Source organism: Panthera uncia, assembly GCF_023721935.1.
Source record: "Panthera uncia isolate 11264 chromosome C1 unlocalized genomic scaffold, Puncia_PCG_1.0 HiC_scaffold_3, whole genome shotgun sequence".
In the NCBI taxonomy this organism is placed as follows: Eukaryota; Metazoa; Chordata; class Mammalia; order Carnivora; family Felidae; genus Panthera; species Panthera uncia.
The window spans coordinates 66894000-66914756 of NW_026057584.1; the positions used below are offsets into that span (position 1 = coordinate 66894000).

The 20757-nt window shown below is 37.2% G+C and overlaps 1 protein-coding gene across 7 annotated transcripts in view; it reads left to right on the forward strand.

Annotated features, from left to right (window-relative positions):
• COBLL1 (cordon-bleu WH2 repeat protein like 1) overlaps positions 1-20757 on the forward strand; it is a 168649-nt gene that overhangs the window by 51799 nt on the left and 96093 nt on the right. Inside the window, exon 1 of one of the 7 annotated variants that reach the window (XM_049615571.1) lies at positions 17047-20042. The exons of the other annotated variants lie outside the window; for them this stretch is intronic. Within the exon in view, the coding sequence (XP_049471528.1) occupies positions 20032-20042 (11 nt within the window). The 5' untranslated portion in view covers positions 17047-20031. Of the gene's footprint in view, positions 1-17046; positions 20043-20757 lie in introns of those variants that run through there. 7 annotated transcript variants of the gene reach the window in all.

Genomic DNA, 20757 nt, shown 5'->3' on the forward strand with positions numbered 1-20757 from the left:
TTGTTCTTTGCATTTTGTTCTTTGCTATATGCAGATCCATTAAAATTGGAAAGGAATTCCATATAGAACTTAACATGGGAGCTATAAAAACAAAAGTCAAAGTACAACTTGCTTGTAGGTCACCAGTGATTTCAGTCATAAGGATCTATGCAAGGACATAGGAAAATTATGGCAAAACATTATAATAGTCTTTGATTTGTTTTCCTCTAGTATTTTCTAGTAAAATAAAGGTCAAAGTTACATGTATAAACACTTGAATTAAGTTTTGTTTACTAACATATATAACATCTGTAGAATGTTGATTTGGGATAGTGCTGGAAATCTAAGATGGTATGAAGTCCCCTCCTTTTTATTTTTAAAGAAATAGAAAGAAAGAAAGAAAGAAAGAAAGAAAGAAAGAAAGAAAGAAAAAGAAAGAAAGAAAGAAAGAAAGAACCTTTCTTTAAAGGGGTTTATAAGCCAACATCTTATAGCAGAGGTTTGTTCTGTGTGGAAAAGAAGTCCTATGTATTTCTGTAATTTAAATGGTGTAGAAGTCACTTCAGAAGGAATAAATTGAGTATTTCAGAGATCTGAATCATATTGTACTAGGGATTGGGTCTGGCCCATAACGGTAAATTTAAGAGTTTCTACTTCTCAGTGGGGGACTCTAAAGGCATATTATCTCAGGACTACTGTTTGGAAATAAGCAGAAGATGAACTTGGTGATTCTTTTTTCTTTCAAGCTGAGTAGTGATGGCTGCTTGGAAATTCAGTGCAGTTTTGTGGTAAGAATGTTTATGGGTGGGAACTGTAGGGTGTGTCTTATAATGGAATGTCCACTCCAAGGAGAGATTCTGGGAGATAGTAGGCCTTAGAAGGGAATTAGTCTGGGGGAGGAGCACCAACAGGTCACTTAATTTTTCTAAAGGTTGATATTTAGGGCAGGAGAGTTTGAGAGACCAGATCTTCACAAAGAAAGAATATACAAGCAAAAGTGTTCTCTCAGGGGTTGAAGGGGGCACCTGGGTGGCTCAGTCAGTTAAACATCTGATTCTTGGTTTCAGCTCAGGTCACGATCTCACAGTTTGTGAATTCAAGCTTCATGTCAGGCTCCATGGGGTCTCCGTGCTGACATCACAGGATTCTCTCTTTCTTTCTCTCTCCTTCTGGCCCTCCCCCCCCCCCCCCCCCCCCCAAGAATAAACAAGCATTAAAGAAGTATTCTCTCTGTATACAAAGCATTAGTAAAAATTTGATATTTCAAAAATTTATTCCTAAAAGTCTCTTTGAGTCAAAAAACTTTAAAAAAATTTTTTTAAATGTTTTATTTATTTTTGACAGAGCATGTGCGGGGGAGGGGCAGAGAGAGAGGGCGACACAGAATCCGAAGCAGGCTCCAGGCTCCGAGCTGTCAGCACAGAGCCTGACGCAGGGCTCAAACTCACAGACCGTGAGATCATGACCTGAGCCGAAGTTGGACGCTCAACCGACTGAGCCACCCAGGCACCCGAAGTCATAAAACTTTTAAGTGACTTGAAGGGAACTTGTTTCCTCATGACATCTAATATTTGTATAGGTACTTTGCATATGCAATTTTAATACAAATGCCACGTGACCAGTACTGCTCAATTTTAAAGTTGAAATTAAGGCTTACAGAGGTTAGGTAATTTGCTCCAGGTCACATAGTGAGTAATGGAATCTGAATTGCATCTTAGTTTTTTTCGAACTTGGGTTATATGTATCACAATCAGGATCCTTTTGTGAAAAGCTGACCATTTCCAATTATGAGATAACTAGGACCCTAACTCTTTTCTTTCTGGAGCCAATGGCTACCGGTTCAGGAAGTGTATCTACTTACTTAAAATAGCATCTGTTATGTGTTTATCACAGGAGGATTTGGCTTAAAAATAAAATGAGCACTTTTCCTTTTTGATATCTTTATATAAATGTGTATCAGTTTTTAGTTTCAGAACAGAAAACTAGCTGTTTTAAACAAAATAAAAATTATGCTTATAAAAATGTTGGCAATTTGGAGAGGCAATTCGAAATGGCAGTGTAGGAAGATCCTGAGTTCTCCTCCTTCCACGGACATGACAGATATACAACTACGTATAGAACAATTCCCTCTGAAAAGAACTGGAGAACTAGCAGAACACCTTCACAACAAAGGATAAAATTTCCACACTGAGATGGGTAGGAGAGGCAGACTCACACTCTTGCCAAAACCCCACCCCTGGTGTGGCAGCCTTCAGTGGGAACAAGAGAGGTGTCTCAAAAAAAAAAAAAAAAAAAAAAGAAAAAGAAAAAAGAAAAAACAAAATATAAAGGGAGTTTCTTCCTACGGAGCAGAGTGTTTACACCCCACATCATGTACCCCAATTCTTGGGTTCTTCACCAGACAAACTCCAAAACGTCTGGCTTTCAAAACCAATGGAGATTATTATGTTCAGAGGAAACATAGGACCATAGGTAATGAAGATTCTGCTCTTAAAGGGCTTGTGCACAGACCCAATCATCCCAGGAACCGTTGCAAATACCAGCAGTTTGAAACAGCCTAGACCATAGGTGAAGGAAATTCACTTGCTAAGCTTAGTGTCTGCAAGAGGAGCAGAAGCCTGTGAGGACTCAAGGTCCTGAATGCTGGCAGATGCCATTTTTATAGGCTTCCTCTACCTTGCTGACCTCAGTGCTGGTGGCCATTTGTACTGTCACTGTAACCACTTAGCAGCGCGTAAATAGCTCCACCCCCCTGAGCCACTGGAGTACACTGCCAGACATGGCCCTCTGAACTGCTGTGCAACACCACTTGTAGGTGAGCAGCACTACTCCCCACTCCCATGCTATTTGCACAGCTCAGTCAGACAGTGGGCAAGCAGCCCTGACCCTCTGTGCTGCTGACGCAACCCTACTAGAGCCAGTAGGTATCTGCAGGCCACACGAGGGATGCCCCTTGAGCAGTATGCTCAGGTCACCAGAGGGGATTGTATTTCTGGACCCCAAGGGTCTAAGTCAAGAGAGCTCAGTAGACAACCAAGGACTAGGGTTAGGTTAAATGACAGGGTTCGTGTCCTATACAACACTATGTTTTCAAGACAGGTAAAGATGGCTCTTTCACAATACACACAAACAAACACAGAGAGTCAAGCAAAAAAGCAAAATGAGGAAATAGGAACAAGTTCCAAGTAAAGGTACAAGGTAGAACTCCAGAAAAAAAAAAAAAAACACACTTTAATGAAATGGAGATAAGCAGTTTACCTGATTAAGAGTTTACCTGAAAGTAATGGTTGTAAGGATCGCCATTGAACTCAGGAGAAGAATGGATGAATGCACCAGGAACTTAAACAAAGAGATAGAAAATATGAAAAAGTACTAAACAGAACTCAGAGAATTTAAGAATACAATAATTGAACTGAAAAATATAGTAGTGGGAATCAATAGCAGATGATCCAGAAGAACAGGTGAGTGACTTGGAAGGCAGGGAAAATCACCCAAACAGAACAGCAAAAAAAAAAACAACCCATAATTTAAAAAATGAGGATAGCTTAAGGGATCTGTGGGACATCAAGCATACTAACATTTGCATTTATAGAGATCCCAGAAGTAGAAGAGAGAGAAAAAGGGCTGGAAAATTTCTTGAACATGGGAGGGAAATAGACATCCAGGTCCACAAAGCACAGAGAATTCCAAAGAAGATGAATTTGAAGAGATCCACACCAAGACACTTTATAATTAAAATGCCAAAGTTAAAACAAACAAACAAACAAAAACCTTAAAGGCAACAAGAGAAAAGCAACTAGTTACATGCAAGGGAAACTCCATAAGACTATAAGTTGATTTTTTTTTTTTTTGGCAGAAACTACATGCTAGATGGCAATGACAAAGTATATTCAAAGATAAAACTTCCAACCAAGAATACTCTACCTGGCAGTTATTCAGAATTGGAAGAGAGATAAAGTTTTTCAGAGAAGCAAAAGCTAAAGAAGTTCATCACCACTTAACCAGCCTTATAAGAATTGTTACATGGACTTCTTTAGGCTAAAAAGAAAAGTCCATGACTAGAAATAAGAAAATATATGAAAGAAAAAATCTCATTGGTAAAGGCAGATATATATCTAGTAAGGGTAGTGTATTAACCACTTATAAAGTGAGTTATAAAAGTTAAAAGACAAAAGTAGTAAAAGTATAACAATCAGGAAGGGATACACAAAACACAAAGATGTACAATACGATGTCTAGAACATAAAACATCAAGGGAGAGTAAAAATGTAGTGTTTTTAGAGTGCAAACTTAAGTAATTATCAAACTGCTATATATGTAGGTTATTATATATGAATCTCATGGTAACCAAAAACCTATAGTAGATACACACACACACACACACACACACAAAAATACAGAGAAAAGAATCTAAGCATATCATTAAAGAAAGCTGTCAAATCATAAAGAGAGCAAGAGATGAAAAAAAGAACAAAATAATCAGAAAAACAGTTCAAAAATGTCAATAAGTACATACTACCAATAATTACTTTAAATGGATTAAATTCTCAAAAACATAAGGTGGCTAAATGAATTAAAAAAAAAAAGATGCATCTGTATGCTTCCTACAACAGACTCACTTCAAATCTAAAGTCACATATAGACTGAAAGCAAAGGGACAGCAAAAGATATTCCATGCAAATGGAAATGATAAAAAAGCTGGGGTAGCAAGACTTACATGAGACAAAATAGACTTTAGAACAAAGACTAACAAAAGGCAAAGGATATTACATAATGATAAAAATATCAGTCCAGCAAGAGAATATAAGAGAATATAACATTTGTAAACATTTATGCACCCAACATAGAAATAACTAAATATATGAAATAAATATTAATATACATAAAGGAAGAAATTGGCAACAATCCAGTAATAGTAAAAAACTCTAATACCCTATCTGCATCAATGGATAGATCATCCAGACAGAAAATCAGAAAGAAACATTGCTCTTAAATGATACATTAAACCAGATGGACTTCATAGATATTTACACAATGTTGTATCCAAAAACAGCAGAATATGTATTCTTTTCAAATGCAAACAACATTCTCCAGGATAGAGCACATGTTAGGCCACAAAAGAAGTCTCAATAAATTTAAGAAGATTAAAATCCTATCAAGCATCTTTCCAACCACAATGGTATGAAACTAGAAATCAATTACAAGAAAAAAAAAACTGGAAGAAAATACAAACACGTGAAGCCTAAACAACCTGCTACTATCCAACCAATGAGTCAATGAAACAAATCAAAGAGAAAATAAATACCCTGAGACAAATGAAAATGGAAACACAACATTCCAAAATTTATGGGACTCAACAAAGGGAAGTTCATAGTGATACAACCGTACCTCATGAAACAAGAAAAATCTCAAATGAACAGTCTAACTTCACATCTAAAGGGACTAGAAAACAAGAAATGAAGTCCAAAAGTAGTAGAGGAAAGGAAATAATAAAGATCAGAGTTGAAATGAATAGAGTCCCCCCAAAAAGCAGAAAGAAAGAGATTAGTGGTCATGAGAGCTGTTTCTTTGAAAAGATAATTGTAATTGATAAACCTTTAGCTAGACTCATCAGGAAAAAAGGAGAAAGGACCCAGATAAAATCAGAAATGAAAGAGAAGTTACAACTGATATCCTGGAAATACAAAGGATCATAAAAGAATACTGTGAACAATTATACACCAACAAATTGGAAAACCTAGAAGAAATGGATTAATTCCTAGAAGCACACAGTTTTCCAAGAGTGAATCATGAAGAAAAAAAAAAAAAAGAATAGGCCAAGATTACTAGTGAGGTTAAATCAATCAAAAAAACTTTTAACAAGCAAAAGTCTAGGAGGAGATGGCTTCACTGTTGAATTCCGTCAAATATTGAAAGATTTAATTCTGATCTTTCTCAAACGAATCCAGAAAATTGAAGAGGAGGGAGTTCTTCTAAACTCAGGAGGCCAGCTTTACCCTAATACCAAAACCAGATAGAGACACAATAAAAGAAAATTACAGGCTAATATCCCTGATGAACAAAAATCCTCAACGAGATATTAGCAAACCAAATTCGACAATACATTAAAAAGACCATACACCGTGATCACATGGGATTTATTCCAGGGAAGCAATAACAGTAAAACATCTTCAAATCAATCAACATGACAAACCACGCTGATCATCTCAATAGATGCAGAAAAAGCATTTGACAGAGTTCAACACACATTTATGATAAACTCTCAACAATGTATATATACAGGGAATGTATCTCAGCATAATAAAGGTCATGTATGTCAAACCTACACCTAATATAGTCAACATTGAAAAACTGAAAGCTTTTCCTCTAAGATCAGGAGCAAGACAAGGATGCCCATTCTCACCACTTTTATTCAACATAGTTTGGAAGCTTTAGCCAAGCAGTTAGGCAAGAGAAATAAAAGTCATCCAAATTGGGAAGAAAGAAGTAAAAATGTCACTATTTACGGACAATGTGTTATGTAGAAAACCTTAAAGACTTCATCAAAAATGGTTAGAATTAATTCAGTAAGTTGTCGGATACAAAACTAACATACAGAAATCTGTTAAATTTCTACACACTAATGTGAACTAGCTGAAAGAAAAATTAAGAAAACAATTCCATTTACAATTGCATTAAAAAAATGAAGTACATAGGAATAAATTTAACCAAGGAGGTGAAATACTTGTACTCTGAAAATTATAAGACATCAATGTAAGAAATTGAAGAGACAAATGGAAAGATATATTGTGCTACTGGGTTAGAATTTATTTTGTTAGAATGCCCATACCATCCAAAACAACCTACAGATTGAATGCAAAACCTATCAAAATACCAACAGCGTTTTTCACAGAACTCGAACAAATAATCCTAAAATTTGTATAGAACCACAAAATGCCTTAAATAGCCAAAGCAATCTTGAGAAAGAAAAAGCTGAATTTATCATACTCCCTGATTTCAAACTGTTCTACAAAGATATTGTAATAAAAACAGTATGGTCTTGGCAGAAAAACACATAGATCCATGGAAACACAATAGAGCACCCAGAAATAAGCTCACACATATATTATTAATCTATGACAAAGGCAAGAGTGTGCAATGGGGAAGAGACCATCTCTTCAGTAAATGGTGTTGGAAAAACAACAGCTACATGGAAAAAAATGAAACTGGACACTATTTTACACAATATGCAAAAAAGTAACCTAAAATGGATTAAGGACTTGAAAGTAAGACCTGAAACCATAAAACTGCTAAAAGAAAACCTAGGCAGTAAGCTCCTTGACGTTTATCTTGGCGATGGATGAGACCTTGCTTTCCTTTCATGGCCACATTTCCTGACTTTCCTCACACCCAGCCCTCGTTAAAGTACCACCTTTGGTTCTTTTTGAGGTGATGAAAATGTTCTGAAATTGATTACGTTGATATGATAGTTGCACAACTCTGTGAATATACTATAACCCACTGAATTTTATACTCAGTAAATTTTATGGTATGTGAATTATATCTCAGTAAAGCTGTTACATTTTTAACATCTAAAAATAATGTCACTTTCAGCCTTTCTCCCTTCTGGTCACGTGTACTGTGGAAGAATTTTTAACCCTTCCTTCCTGATTTCAAGTGGGTAGATATATAAGTGACAAGAATTTTTTTTCCATGCCTTTTAGAGACTTTCTTAGTGAATAAATAAAATATATAAATATTTAAAATATTTGATTAATAGATGCAGCTATTTTTTTTTTAATTTTGAGAAGTTAGATGTTATAGCAAGTGCAACATGGGATGCTAGAACTAACTTCTAATTCTTAATCCCCAAATACCAGGAAAAAAAAAACAGATATAACTCTGGGAGTATTTTCAATCTATTATATCTCTGGAAGAATATTTTCCAGAGGACTTTCTCAGAGATAAGATATAGGGAATCAAATGTGTGTATATAATATAAACATATATATGCATTTTTTCTGAATGGAAAGTAATTTTGATAATTGATTTTCTTGGGGATTTCTGATGGGAGTTATCCTGTGGAGAGAACATGAGAAGGTAATAGTTCAAGTTGTGCAGAGTGTGGAAAACAAGTAATTTCTAGGCTAGTGTTCTGTCTTTTGGCACTGTTTTTAGGTCAGGTGCTTAAAACTGTCAAAAGTTTAACTGGTTTTGAGAGAGAAATAGAGAGTTCTCCAAAGCACTTTTCCCTCACTGAGGGATGCTATATTATGTAAACTATGCTTTTTTTCCCCCGGAGTTCCTTGTATAGTGTCTCCATTTTCCTAAAAGCTTTTATATTTAGTGAGCAAATATAACACACAATTTTTAAATGTTAAGGGAAAAAAATTGAAGAAGGACTCTTGTTCATGTTTAGTTGCAAAGAGTGTATTTAATATTTTTGTGATATTTATGTTTTTACCTTTTTCATCTGTTTCCCCTCAAGGCATTTGGGTAAAAGCAGGGGGAAATAAATTGATAAGCTTAAAAAAAAAAAAACACCAGAACAACGAAAAAAAAATAAAATAAAAAAAACCCAACCCAGCTGGCTGTTTTGGAAGTGTTCAGAGTTATGTAATCAGTCCAGTATGTGTAAAACATCCATCAACTTGAGAGCAGGAAAGTAAGTAATAATCTTAGCAGAGAATTATCCACTTGTACTCAATTATTACTTATTTTTGAAAACGTCCTGTAAAAGGGGTAATTGCAGAGAATATCTGCAATTACAATCTAGATTTTGATGTGAGAAATAGGTTTGCTGATTATGGGTTTTCAGGTAGGTATTTAAGTAGTAATTAAATTAATCTTATATTTTCACCTGCTCTGAAATTTGAATAGAAATAATACAAGGCTAAAAATAGACTTTTGAGAGTTGATGGGTTAGCTACATATTCAGCTATATCTTCTGAACCTGTACCAGAACACGGCTTCAACTTTACACCTCCCTCTGCTGCCTCCCATTATTCTTGTTCTTAAAAAGTATTGCATTTCCTTTGGAAGATACTTATTCTCCTGGGCACAGGTAATAGTAATACTGGTTTTTCCTTAAGATTTTTTTTTTTTTGCTTCATATTATTCTATACTCTTGGAAGAGATGACATAAATGATCAAGAATTCTCACTACCTTGGAGATTGATACAATCTGGCCACCTTCGACCACATTCGTAGCTGCCCATCTCCTACAGTTTTTTCTCAGTCCCTTCTAACCTGTCGTCATGATCTCTATTAAGATGGGGTATTTGACTCATCCTGTACCTATTTTAATTTTTTTTAAGTTTATTATTTTACTTGCAGAGAGAGAAAGAGCATGCATGTGAGCAGGGGAGGGGCAGAGAGAAGGAAAGTGAGAAATCTAAGCCGGCCCCACACTGTCAGCATGGAGCCTGGTGCCGAGCTTGAACTCACAAACATGAGATCATGACCTGAGCTGAAATCAAGAGTCGGAAGCTTAACTGACTGAGCCACCCAGGTGCCTTGTTAATGTTTTTTAATTTAATTTTATTTTTATTTTATTATTTTTTTAATGTTTATTTTTGAGAGAGAGAGTGCACACACATGCACATGACCGGGAGACAGACAGAGAGAGAGGGAGACAGAGGATCCAAAGTGGGCTCTGCGTTGACAGCAGTGAGCCTGATGCGGGCTCAAACTCTCGAACCCCAAGATCATGACCTGAGCTGAAGTCAGACACTCAACCCACTGAGCCACCCAGGGGCCCCAAAGTTCTTTTATTATTATTATTATTATTATTTATTAAAAACCTCTACTCCTGCAAACCATCTCTCTTGTTACTAACTGGAATTAGCATACCTCTGATACAATAAACTCAGAAACTCCACTCACTCTACAAATTCTTAAACTCCTTCCTTTCCTGTTAAACCTGTTATGCTCTTCACATTTCTTTAACATCCTCTATTTTTCTACTTCTCTGACTTTCCATGCATTTATTTCTCTGTTCTGTCTAAACTCCAGGGTCAGTCTTTTTAACTTTCTTCAGTAGCTGGCTCAATTTCAAGCTTTCTGTTTTCCCTAGACAGACTTTTGCTCAACATGCCACCAGCCATAGAACTGAATCGGCCTAATTGTAGTATTTTCCATTTCAGTTCTCCAGTTGATGGGTGCTACTGGAGGGAGACAGTGGGCCACATAACCTAGCGGTAGAGTGTTTGTGTGTATCTGATGTAATTTTCATAATTTCCATGGAAGCTATTATTATCGCTGTTTTCTAGATTAAAAGCAGGAGGTGGAGGAAGAAGGGGTGGTGAAGGAGGATGAACAAGAGGAAAGTCGGGTTTGAACTCAGACCTTCTGATACATCATAGAATGATGACTGAAGTGGTTCGAAATGTCACATCGCACATCTTAGAGACATCTCTTACCTTGAATGTCAGAAAAACTCCTCAGCTGTACTTTGGACCAACTGTAAGACAGTCTCCATAGCAATGCCTATGGCTAAAGTAATGGCAGCCTCTAATCGATTTGGTTTTGAGTTATTATCAATCTCAATGGTATGGTTGTAGGATTTTGCTACTTGTTTTAGGCCAATTAGGGCCTGCTTAGGTGACTGTCTAATGGGACTCCATCCCAACTAGTCACCAGGACTGCTAAACTGTGTGAGAAGTATGAAATGGATGTGGGGGAAGTAACTGATAAGCATTTGTTATGGTGGCTGACACATAAAGAAATATTTTCAAATTTTAATAGTTTATTTCTAGTTTCATTACAGAAATTTAGAAAACTAAATCATAAAAGAAGACAGCCTATAATCAGTGGGTTTACTTTCTTCAGGTGACTCATATGGGAGTAGGGAAGGTATTATTATTTTAGTAATTCCAATTTGGTATTTTATGAGCCAAATAATCTGGAGGATAAAGGATACAAAATAATTGAGATTGGAATTGAAATTGTAACTCAGGTATTTGCCAAGTAGTATATGGTGGATGACAACAAAATAAAGCTAGGGTATTTATTTGAGGGGTCAAGTTCATGGGGTATGGAGGATGGGTGCAGATTCAAAAAGGTGTAAGAAGTTATAATCAGAGGATAGGGATTAAAGTTTGATATACCTGATGTGGCGAAATTTCAGGTAATTACAAGGTCCTGTGATGGCGGAGTACAGATATGAAGAAGTCTGGACTAGGTAGGGTGTTGAATGGACCGTCAACATGGACACTGAAATTTACAGAGTAGTGACAGCACAAGGAAGAGTAAGTTTAGTATGAGCCAGATGTCAGGTTCCTCAATGTTTGCAGAAGGCAACCTGGAGGTAAGGGATTAGCATGGATTAAGAGGCAATATATCTAGATGGCCAGACCCTTGTAGGAAGAGGAGTTCGCTAGGAACTACAGTAACATATTCCTGTGGAAGGTGCAGAAGAGATTCTGGAGGATGCTGACTCTACCCCTTTCCCTGGTCTGCTGAGGCAGGAGGAGAATGGCATTCATGATGGAGATGGCATTATTGAGGAAAAGGCAATACACATCATCTTCTTGGGAATCAGCAATTTCAGAATTACTGTTGAAAGGACAATGGGTTGGGGTTGGTGAGAAAGAACCTGGAAAAGTGACACTTAAGCTACTTGGTGGCAGTAATTATGGGTCTGTGGCTGAGAGGTCTGGAATCAAGAAATAGACTGCAGGGGCACCTGGGTGGCTCAGTCAGTTAAGCCTCTGACTTCGGCTCAGGTCATGATCTCGCGGTTTGTGAGTTCGAGCCCCTTGTGGGGCTCTGTGCTGACAGCTCGGAGCCTTGAGTCTTCTTCGGATTCTGTGTTTCCTTCTCTCTCTGCCCCTTCCCCACTTGTGCTCTGTCTTTCTCTATCAAAAATAAATACATGTGTAAAAAAATAAAAAAGAAATATACTGCATTCAGGGGCACATGAGTGTCTCAATTAATTAAGTGTCCAACTCTTGATTTTGGCTCAAGTCATGACCTCATGGATTTTGGGATTGAGTCCTGCATTGAACTCTGTGCTGACAGCACAGAGCCTGCTTGGGATGTCTCTCTCCCTCTCTCTGCCCCTCTTCTCCCCCTGAAGATAAATAAATAAACATTTAAAAAAAAAAAAAAAGAAACAAACTTCATTCAGGCTCTCTGTGGTGTGATTTGAGACGTTTTGTTGTTTGTTAGTGTTATCACTGGCTATTTGAGCCACTCTTGCTAGACTACTCATAAACTGAGCTAGTTGCTATTCTTCAAGCCCTGTTTATGCCTGCCCCTACTCATATATACAGTTTTCCAGGAATGTCTCTCCCAGTCCATCTAATTGTCTGTAATCAACTTCCCATAAGACAATGTCACCCCTGATCTCCTCTAGGATGCTTTCTTCATACTTCTGCCCAGATATATATTCTCTGTTGTATTTGGCATGACTACTGAGATGCTTTGTACACATGTTATTTTGTATATTTATTGCAGGACTACATATTTTAGTTCATTTCCTGTATTACCTAACATGGGTCTCTCCCTTCCCATGTGTAAAATACTTTGTTGAATAGGGCAATCTAAAGGGACTCCGGAGTTTTAACCCATGTGTTCAGATATTCCTGATTCATTTCTCCATGCAGCATGGTCACCTTGTTAACAAGAATTACTAATTTTTTATTAAAAAAATTTTTTTAATGTTTATTTTTTGAGAGAAAGAAAAAGAGAGAGGGAGAGAGGGAGGGGCAGGGAGAGAGGGAGACACAGAGTCTGAAGCAGGCTCCAGGCTCTGAGCTGTCAGCACAGGACCCTACTCAGGGCTTGAACTCAGAAACTGTAGGATCATGACCTGAGCCAAAGACAGATGCTTAACTGACTGAGCCACCCAGGCACCCCTAGATTTATTTTTTTAATGTCACTGCTTTATTTCAGTCTTTGTGTCTTGAGCTGCCTATTTTATACCTGTCTGGTGATAAAATCCACCCCCACCCAGCTTTTGTGGGGAGGGGTTGGGGATTTTCTCTAGCTATTTATTAATCAAAGAAGACCACAGTATAGCTCATGTATCAGCTTCCTATTTTCTTCCTGGAGCATAAGGCTTAGCACTTTTTTTTTTTTTTTTTTTTTTCCTTTCTTGGGCTGAAACACCATTGAAAACCCCCAGCAAGTAGAAAGCATAGTTAAGGGATGACTGGAATATCTGTACAAGGTTTATTTTTGCTACCATGGCAACTACCAGCAGTTACATTGTCTCTCACTTTTGGAGCTCCTAGCTCACATGAAAAAATGTTCGGTGTAACTGGTATAACTTCTGGTATTAACCCCTGCTGGAAGTTGTGGATTTGTCTCTTGTTAATGTGAAGAGCTTTGTCTTTAAGAAAACCAAACAAAAACCAAAATAAACAAAACCCCAGCTCTTTAAATCTTTGATTACTTCCATTCATCATTGGGTTCTCTAGAAGTATTCTCATGAATAGCTGACTACTTTTCCTTATATATCCATTTAGTCTTTATTTTCATTATTTTAAAAATCACTTATTGACTCTTCTAGTGCCAGTGGAATAAAAAAAAAATAAAAATGGCAAATTTTTTGCCTAAAATGAATCCATAATGTAGGATTGGAAATAGATGATGCATAAGTATCATATAGAGCTTTTGCACTCTGAGTACCTGTGAGTACCTGTGAGTGTCCTCTAAGTGCTAAGTGAACACAGGACAGAGGACTAGGATGCTCACTGGGAGGAAGGCAGAGAGAGTAGGGGGCTCTTCTCAGAGGAATTAACATTAGAACTGGCCTTTTTTGAGAGAACCAGTGTTTTGGACAACAGATATGCTTATACTCCTAAGGATTTCCCAGAAGGAGCTGTGCAAAATATGTGGATTGAGAATTTATGTATGCTTTAGCAGTCGTGTGAGGAACTTGGGGGACTGAAGAAATACCTGTGAATTATTCTTTAAAGAAAGGAACTTACGATTTAATTAGAGATCCAAAATACAGACACAAAAATAGATCCGTAAGACCGTCTAGGATTATACGCATAGTAAGCATTTGAGTAGATTCCACCTGCTGTGCCTGTGGTGATAGCACTCCTTTCTCCCTTCTTATTTGAGAATATAAAGCAGGCATAAATCAAAAAACTTAGCATTTTTGTCTATAAAATTAATATGAATGAAGCTAGGAGGTAAGTGCTGTGAATGCTGTGAAAGGAGAGAAATCACCAGGAGCCGAGGAGAGAAAGGAAGCCTGAGAAGGTTTTGGTGGCCCACATGGGCTTGCTGCTTCTCTTGTCTGGTTGCTCTTGCCTTGTTGCTCCCCACCTCTTTCTCAAAGCCTGGGGCAGCACCCGTGGAGGGTGTGTGACAACATCCACTCCCGTGATTGGTGTTGCTGTTTGATGGTTTTACCTTCATTCTTATCTCTTACATTAAAATATCTGATCTGCATCTTGGGTGTGTTCGGAATGTCTAGGATGGAAGAGGAGATTTTAGTGTCTGGATCTGGCCTGTCCAGCCAGAACATGTGTTCCTGACCTTGCTGATGGACTGGATGGCTTTTGTCAGGGCCATGACTCACAACCCAAGAGGCATGTGTCCTGCCTTTCTGAAAGACCTGTGGGATTTGATCACTTATCATTGAATTGTTGCTGTGGAAGTCCCAAAATACATAGTCATCATAATCGTACACTGAAGGCTTAATCTTCCCTTTGCATAATACAGGAAAAAAATGGGGGCGCCTGGGTGGCTCAGTCAGTTAAGTGTCTGACTTCAGCTCAGGTCATGATCTCATGTTTTGTGGGTTCGAGCCCCGCGTCTGCCTCTGTGCTGACAGCTCAAAGCCTGGAGCCTGCTTTAGTGGCCCCGCTCGTGCGCTCGCGCTCTCTCTTGCTCTCTCTCTCGAAAATAAATAAACATTAAAATTTTTTTAAGTGTTGAAAAGCTAGACAATCTATTGAACTATTGTTAACATTTTAAGCATAACCAGAGTAATACTGAGGATTAAATGCAATAATCATGCTAGGCATTAAAGTTATTCATACTTTTGTAATCTGGAAATCTAAAATTATAAAACCTAAAAGGTGATTACAAAGTAACAAGGGAATTAGAAGTATTGTTTAAATGAAGAATATCCTAAATTATAAAGATAAAAATTCCTTTTTTTCTACTGGATAGTCTTTTCTGAGGTTAAAGAAAAAACACCATTAAGAAAATAATGCATGGCTTTGTTCAGTTTAAAAAAAAATTATATACATTGGTAATGTCATCAATTATTTAGGAAATCATTTTAGATTTTTTCTAAAAAGCAGCAGTGGTCTTTGAGTACCCTGTTATGCTCTTGATATCTGTTAAAAATAAGTCAATTTTATTGGTTTTTCTCAGTGTGTGTGGTTCCCTCATGCTCTTATTAAAAAAATGTTTTGAGTACAGAATGCTTATAGATAAGCCATTTCACAGATCAGTCCTTTAAAATAAAATCAGGGTGTAAAATTTAATTTGGAGCAAATTTGGAATTAAATTTGACATTAAGTTTAGTGGATAAGAATATAGGTTCTGTGTTCAAATGTTGCCTCCAAATGCCTCATTGACTCTCTAAATAGTTCTTATCCCTAAGTATCTTAAAAAAGGGCAGAGTGCCTGTTTGGGGTGCTTTGAGATAGAATGAAAGAATGCCTGAGAAGCACTTTACAAAGAGCCTGGTCTGCAGTAAGGGCGGGCTGAACATTAGTTGCTGTGTGGGGCTATGATGATGCCAAAGCATTTTTATCAAAAAATTAAAATGTTACTTCAATACTCCTACAGTTTGTTAGTAGCAGTTTTATTTTTAGTGATCTTTTACAAACTGTTCCAGCCTTATCCATTTAGTATTCATGTACTTTTTGGGGGGACATAGGTCATTATTGTGCTTTTTGTCTTACGGATATGGAGCACCTAAGAAATAAAAGCCTTTTAGATTAAAAAAAAAAATAGGCTGATAAATCAATGCAAAGAAGATAAATGTCTGCTTTCTCTATATGGTATTCATTATGATCTACATATAAGGTGCTGAATCTTATTTTCGTGCTTTTGATTTTAAAGTAGGGAAAATTACTTTCACAATTAAAATGCAACATTGTGAAATTCAGACTATTACAGAGAGAAACAGATTGCTCACTGCTGGTAAAACTCTGGAGGGGCATGTGTATATTTAAAATCTTCCCAAAAGGAAGGAAACGCCCAGGGGAAAATATGCACATCACAGACAAGGTATTCTTAAAGGGTGTCTGTTCTGGAGTTTGACTAAGTGGAAGCGCAAATTATTGACTGAGAATTATATTTACTTCTTGCCCAGAGACCTCACAAGGCGACAGCATGTCTTCCTGAAAGCATAGCATCTCCACTGTGTCTGTTGCTTACTCTGCCTTCTGGATTTCCACTTAGCCGGGCAGAGACACTGGCAGTGCTGCCCAGGGCAAACATCATTTGGTTTCTAAATAAGGCACAAAGCTGCAAATACACAAAAGTAGAGCGGTTGTAGAACTGCAGCTCGTGTCTATACTTTGTGGCAGTAATAATACCTATGTCTTTGTAGAACTTATAACCTAATATCTTAGGAACCCAGGAAAATAATATATAGCTTTAAGATCAATGTTTAGTTATTATTTTCCAAGAGGAAGCCACACTAAAAAACTTGATCTAGAAAGAGCCCTCATGAAAAATCTCAAAACTTTTCCATGTGATTCACCCAGAGGCCTTTAAAAGAAAGTGTATGTGTCTGCATTTGTGTTTGTATCTTTAAGTGTAAGTTGACTGATAAGTTATAGGTTTAAATTTTTTAAACTGATATACTTAAAAAAAGTTTTTTTATGTTTATTTATTTTTGAGAGAGAGACAGAGCATGAGCCAGGGGAGGGGCAGAAAGAGAGGGAGACACAAAATCTAAAGCAGGCTCCAGGCTCTGAGCTGTCAGCACAGAGCCTGACATGGGGCTCTAACTCACGAACTCTGAGATCATGACCTGAGCCGAAGTCAATCGCTTAACCGACTGAGCCACCCAGGTGCCCTATACTTTTTAATTCTTTTTAAGGGATTGCATAGAATTAATTTCCTGTCAAAATGTTTATTGTAAAGGTCTGCTTTTGCTCTCTTTTTGGGCATTAAAATACTCAATAAGAAGTAGTCATTTCTATGCTGCAGATGCTGTGCTGAGAACTTTCTTTATATTAGCATATTCAATTTTTACAGTAAACCCCTGAGGTATTATTATTATCCCATTTTACAGATGATGACCCAAGAGAGAGTGAGGATAAGTAACTTGCCCTAGATCACACAACCGGTTAATGGCTAAGCTGGGAATCAGCCCAGGCAGTCAGCTCTATCTTGCTAGATTGTTTGGTGTTTAGCGAAAGTAGCACTTAGCTTGAATTGTAGGATAGTGGTGTGATGCTGCAGTTATTTATCTAAGCTACAGAAAAGATAAGAATAATTACATTATATTTTTACCTTTTAAAATATAGAAGTGCATGAAGCAGACATTGTTCTCTATAGGCCTAAGTGCAGCCTAGAGAACCTTCCCACAGATGGGGGCCTACCCGTATTACCTTTTTGCGCATCCCTACTCTCCCTCACCTTAGCTCTTCTTTCCCTCTAGACTGATTTATTGGAACAGTGGCTGGCAGAGGAATCCTAGGCCATGGGGCCTCTGCTGCAGGAGCTGAAGGGCCTTATTGCCAGGGGCGTTCCCAGGGACCCTCCAGTGCCGACCAGATAGTTGTACCAGGGCCTGAGCGTCTATGGCAGTCTAGGAGACATCTTGCAGTGGAAAGACTGGCAAGGTATCGCTCCCCAGAAAATAGATTCTGGGGGATAGAGGAGGGGTGGGGTGGGAGCAATGTTTTGTGAGGATAGCCAGAAAAATAAGTAAATGAAAGAAAAAATATCACCGACAAATGCTTTGTAAAGAATTAAGATAGGGTGATGTAATAACAATTGGTTTGCTGCTTTAGACAAGATTCCTAGAAGTCTTTCTGAGAAGGTAACATTTAAACAGACCTGAGTTATGAGGAAAGCTCTAGGGGGAAAATAATTCCAGGTCTGGGAAAGAGCAAAGGCAAAGACCCTAAGGTTGGAAAGGCTTATGAATAAGAGACCTACAAGAAAGTCAGTGTTGCTAGTGCACAGAGGGCTAAGTGAAAGGGGTGCGAGAGCCAGACAGAGCCAGTCTGGTTAGGTATTATTCAAGGATGAAACTTTTGGGATTTACTCTTAGAACCATAGCACACCTTTGGAGGAGTTACAACAGAGAATGAGTTGATTGAATTTACATTTAAAAATGATCACTCTTGAAGGCTTTAGAAGAGATTGGATTGCAGTGTGAGAGCAGAGGCAGGGAGACTGTAATGGTGGTGTATGTGGGAGGGATGGCAGGTTGACCCTAGAATAGTTGTAATAGAGAGTGAGTTACAGATTCGGCATCTATTTTGGACTAAATGTGAACAGTGAAGGAAAGAGAAGAATCAAAGTTAATTCTTAGATTTTTGGCTTTCAGGAGCTGGTTATTGAGATGGGAAGGCTAAGTTGGGAGAAGTGAAGATTTTGCTTTTGGCATTGCCAACTTTAAGATGCCTAATTAGACAGCCAAGACAGATGTAAGAAAATGGGCAGTAATACTGCAGGTACAGTGAATTTGTGATTGATTATGCAACCTGAAACACCTTTGAAAGTGCAACAGGGGTGTGGTGGGATTTAGTAAAACCCAACTACTATACTAAAGCAGGGACAACAGAGGCAAATTGGGACTTTCTTGGCAAACCAGAAGGTATGATATGTAGGAATCTAGTTCCAGGGAAGGATTTCAGGATTGGTGATATCAGATGTTTAAAGTAATGCTAAGAAGTCAAGTGAGATAAGAACAGAGAGGAGGTCTGCTCTTCAAAATCCAGAGCAACATAAGGGGATTGGGTGATAATAAAAATATAAGACAATATCAGCAAGGTTAGGGGGTGCCAGCCAGATAGGAGTGGACTCCTATGAGGTTAGTGGACTGCCAGCCAGTAGGAGGTAAGGAATTAGACATAAAAGCTATAGACGCCCTTTTAAAGAGGTTTTGTTGTGGAGAGGGATGTAGGTGAAAAATACAGCTCTTTTGGAGACGGTTGAGTCCCATTTAAGACTATAAAGGAATTCCAGTGGAAGTCTTTGGTTTATTTGAGGCTGTAACTTGCATCCAAGTCAATACTGCACATGTGGAAGAAGAAATAATGTTTCCGTGAGTGAAAATAAGGGGACATGTAATTTTGGATCAAAGTTTCTATTGCTCTTATTTGAATAATCTGTATTTGATTTTGAACATCCTAAAAAAAATTGAATTGTCGCGAAGATGACCTTTGATTTGAAAAAGGGCTGACTATAAAATCTAGCCTTTCAGATGCTCCTCCATTCACGTCAGGACTATAGTCTCCCAGACTGGTAAAGGGGTAAAGCCATGTAAGTCAAGTTTCAGCTTCCATTGTCTGTATTGGGGTTTTTATGATGAGAAATGGTGTTTGCCTTGAACCAACTGGGAGAAGTCTTAGCCTCTGCAGGAAATATGCCTGTTTCCTTTCCCTGTTTACAAAATTAAATACCTGATCTTTTCTCTGAATTTTATTTGTATTTACCCAGCTTTCTTCAGATTGTCATCTTACAAGTAATTTTAAGATTTTTCTTAAATATTCTATATATGTTTCTTGGCACTGGCACCTAAAGATTAAATTATCTAGTGAGATGTTGCTTAAAAATTTAAGAGAAATTGTGTATGTTGAGAATCGGTACGAATTTATAATTTTATAAAAAACAGATAAAAATATTGAATTCTCTAGTTTTTAAACTGCTAAATAAGGAGCTACTTTTTATAACTACTGTGTAAGACACCTTCCCTTTAGAAAAAGGACCTGTGAAAACGTTACATGATCATTCCTGGAATGATTTTGAAAGACCGGTAAATTCCTCCTTTTACATATTTGCCAGAGGTAAGAAGTGCCTGGCACTTAACACACATGATAAACAGTAGAGTCAGTAATAGAACAGGACAGTTGGTTTAGCATTTTCGAAGAGTAAATAGCCAAAGGGACAGTACCATTTCATGGAGATTTTATGCAAGAATTGTAAGTACATATGATTTGTAAACTTATAAGAACTTAAAATTTCTTAGCCTTTGCTTTTAAAAATGGTCTAATGTTTTTCTTTGAACTATTATACTTTTAAGCATTATAATCTATTTGAGGACTCTTTGAGTCAGAATTTTTATAGAAAAAGCTGAAGAGCTTATGGTTTTGTGAATTAATGTTTTGGAGACTAAGTTATATAATTTATTTCCCTTGACACATTAGATGTAGATGCAGGGATGTAATTTATGCTTGTTGGAAAGGAAAAATATAATAATTTATTAAACTCTGTGTGTATATATAATTACTGTTGTTTATTATGTTTTTATTTAATACACTTTGAAGCTTTAAGCCATGGTGATGTTTCTTTGAAATTATGAATATTTCAATAAACAACATAATTTTTTATCTAGGACTTTCACTAAAAGTGAAATCAGTAATACTAATTACTATCTCTTTTAATACAAAAATGCTATAAAGTATACTTTGAACATTTTCTTCATTTGACATCAGAAAATAAGTAAACTGAGATTCAGAGGTGTTATGTTACTTAACAAGAAATTCAAACTGTAATTAACATTTTGTTCCCAGGTTGGTGCTCTTTTTTTCAATACCATATTGGCATGAGGTCTGTCTGTGTTAACACCTCTTTAGGTAGTGAGTAAAAATAGCATTCAGTCAAATTTATCTAAATTAAAAAAACACACACACAAAA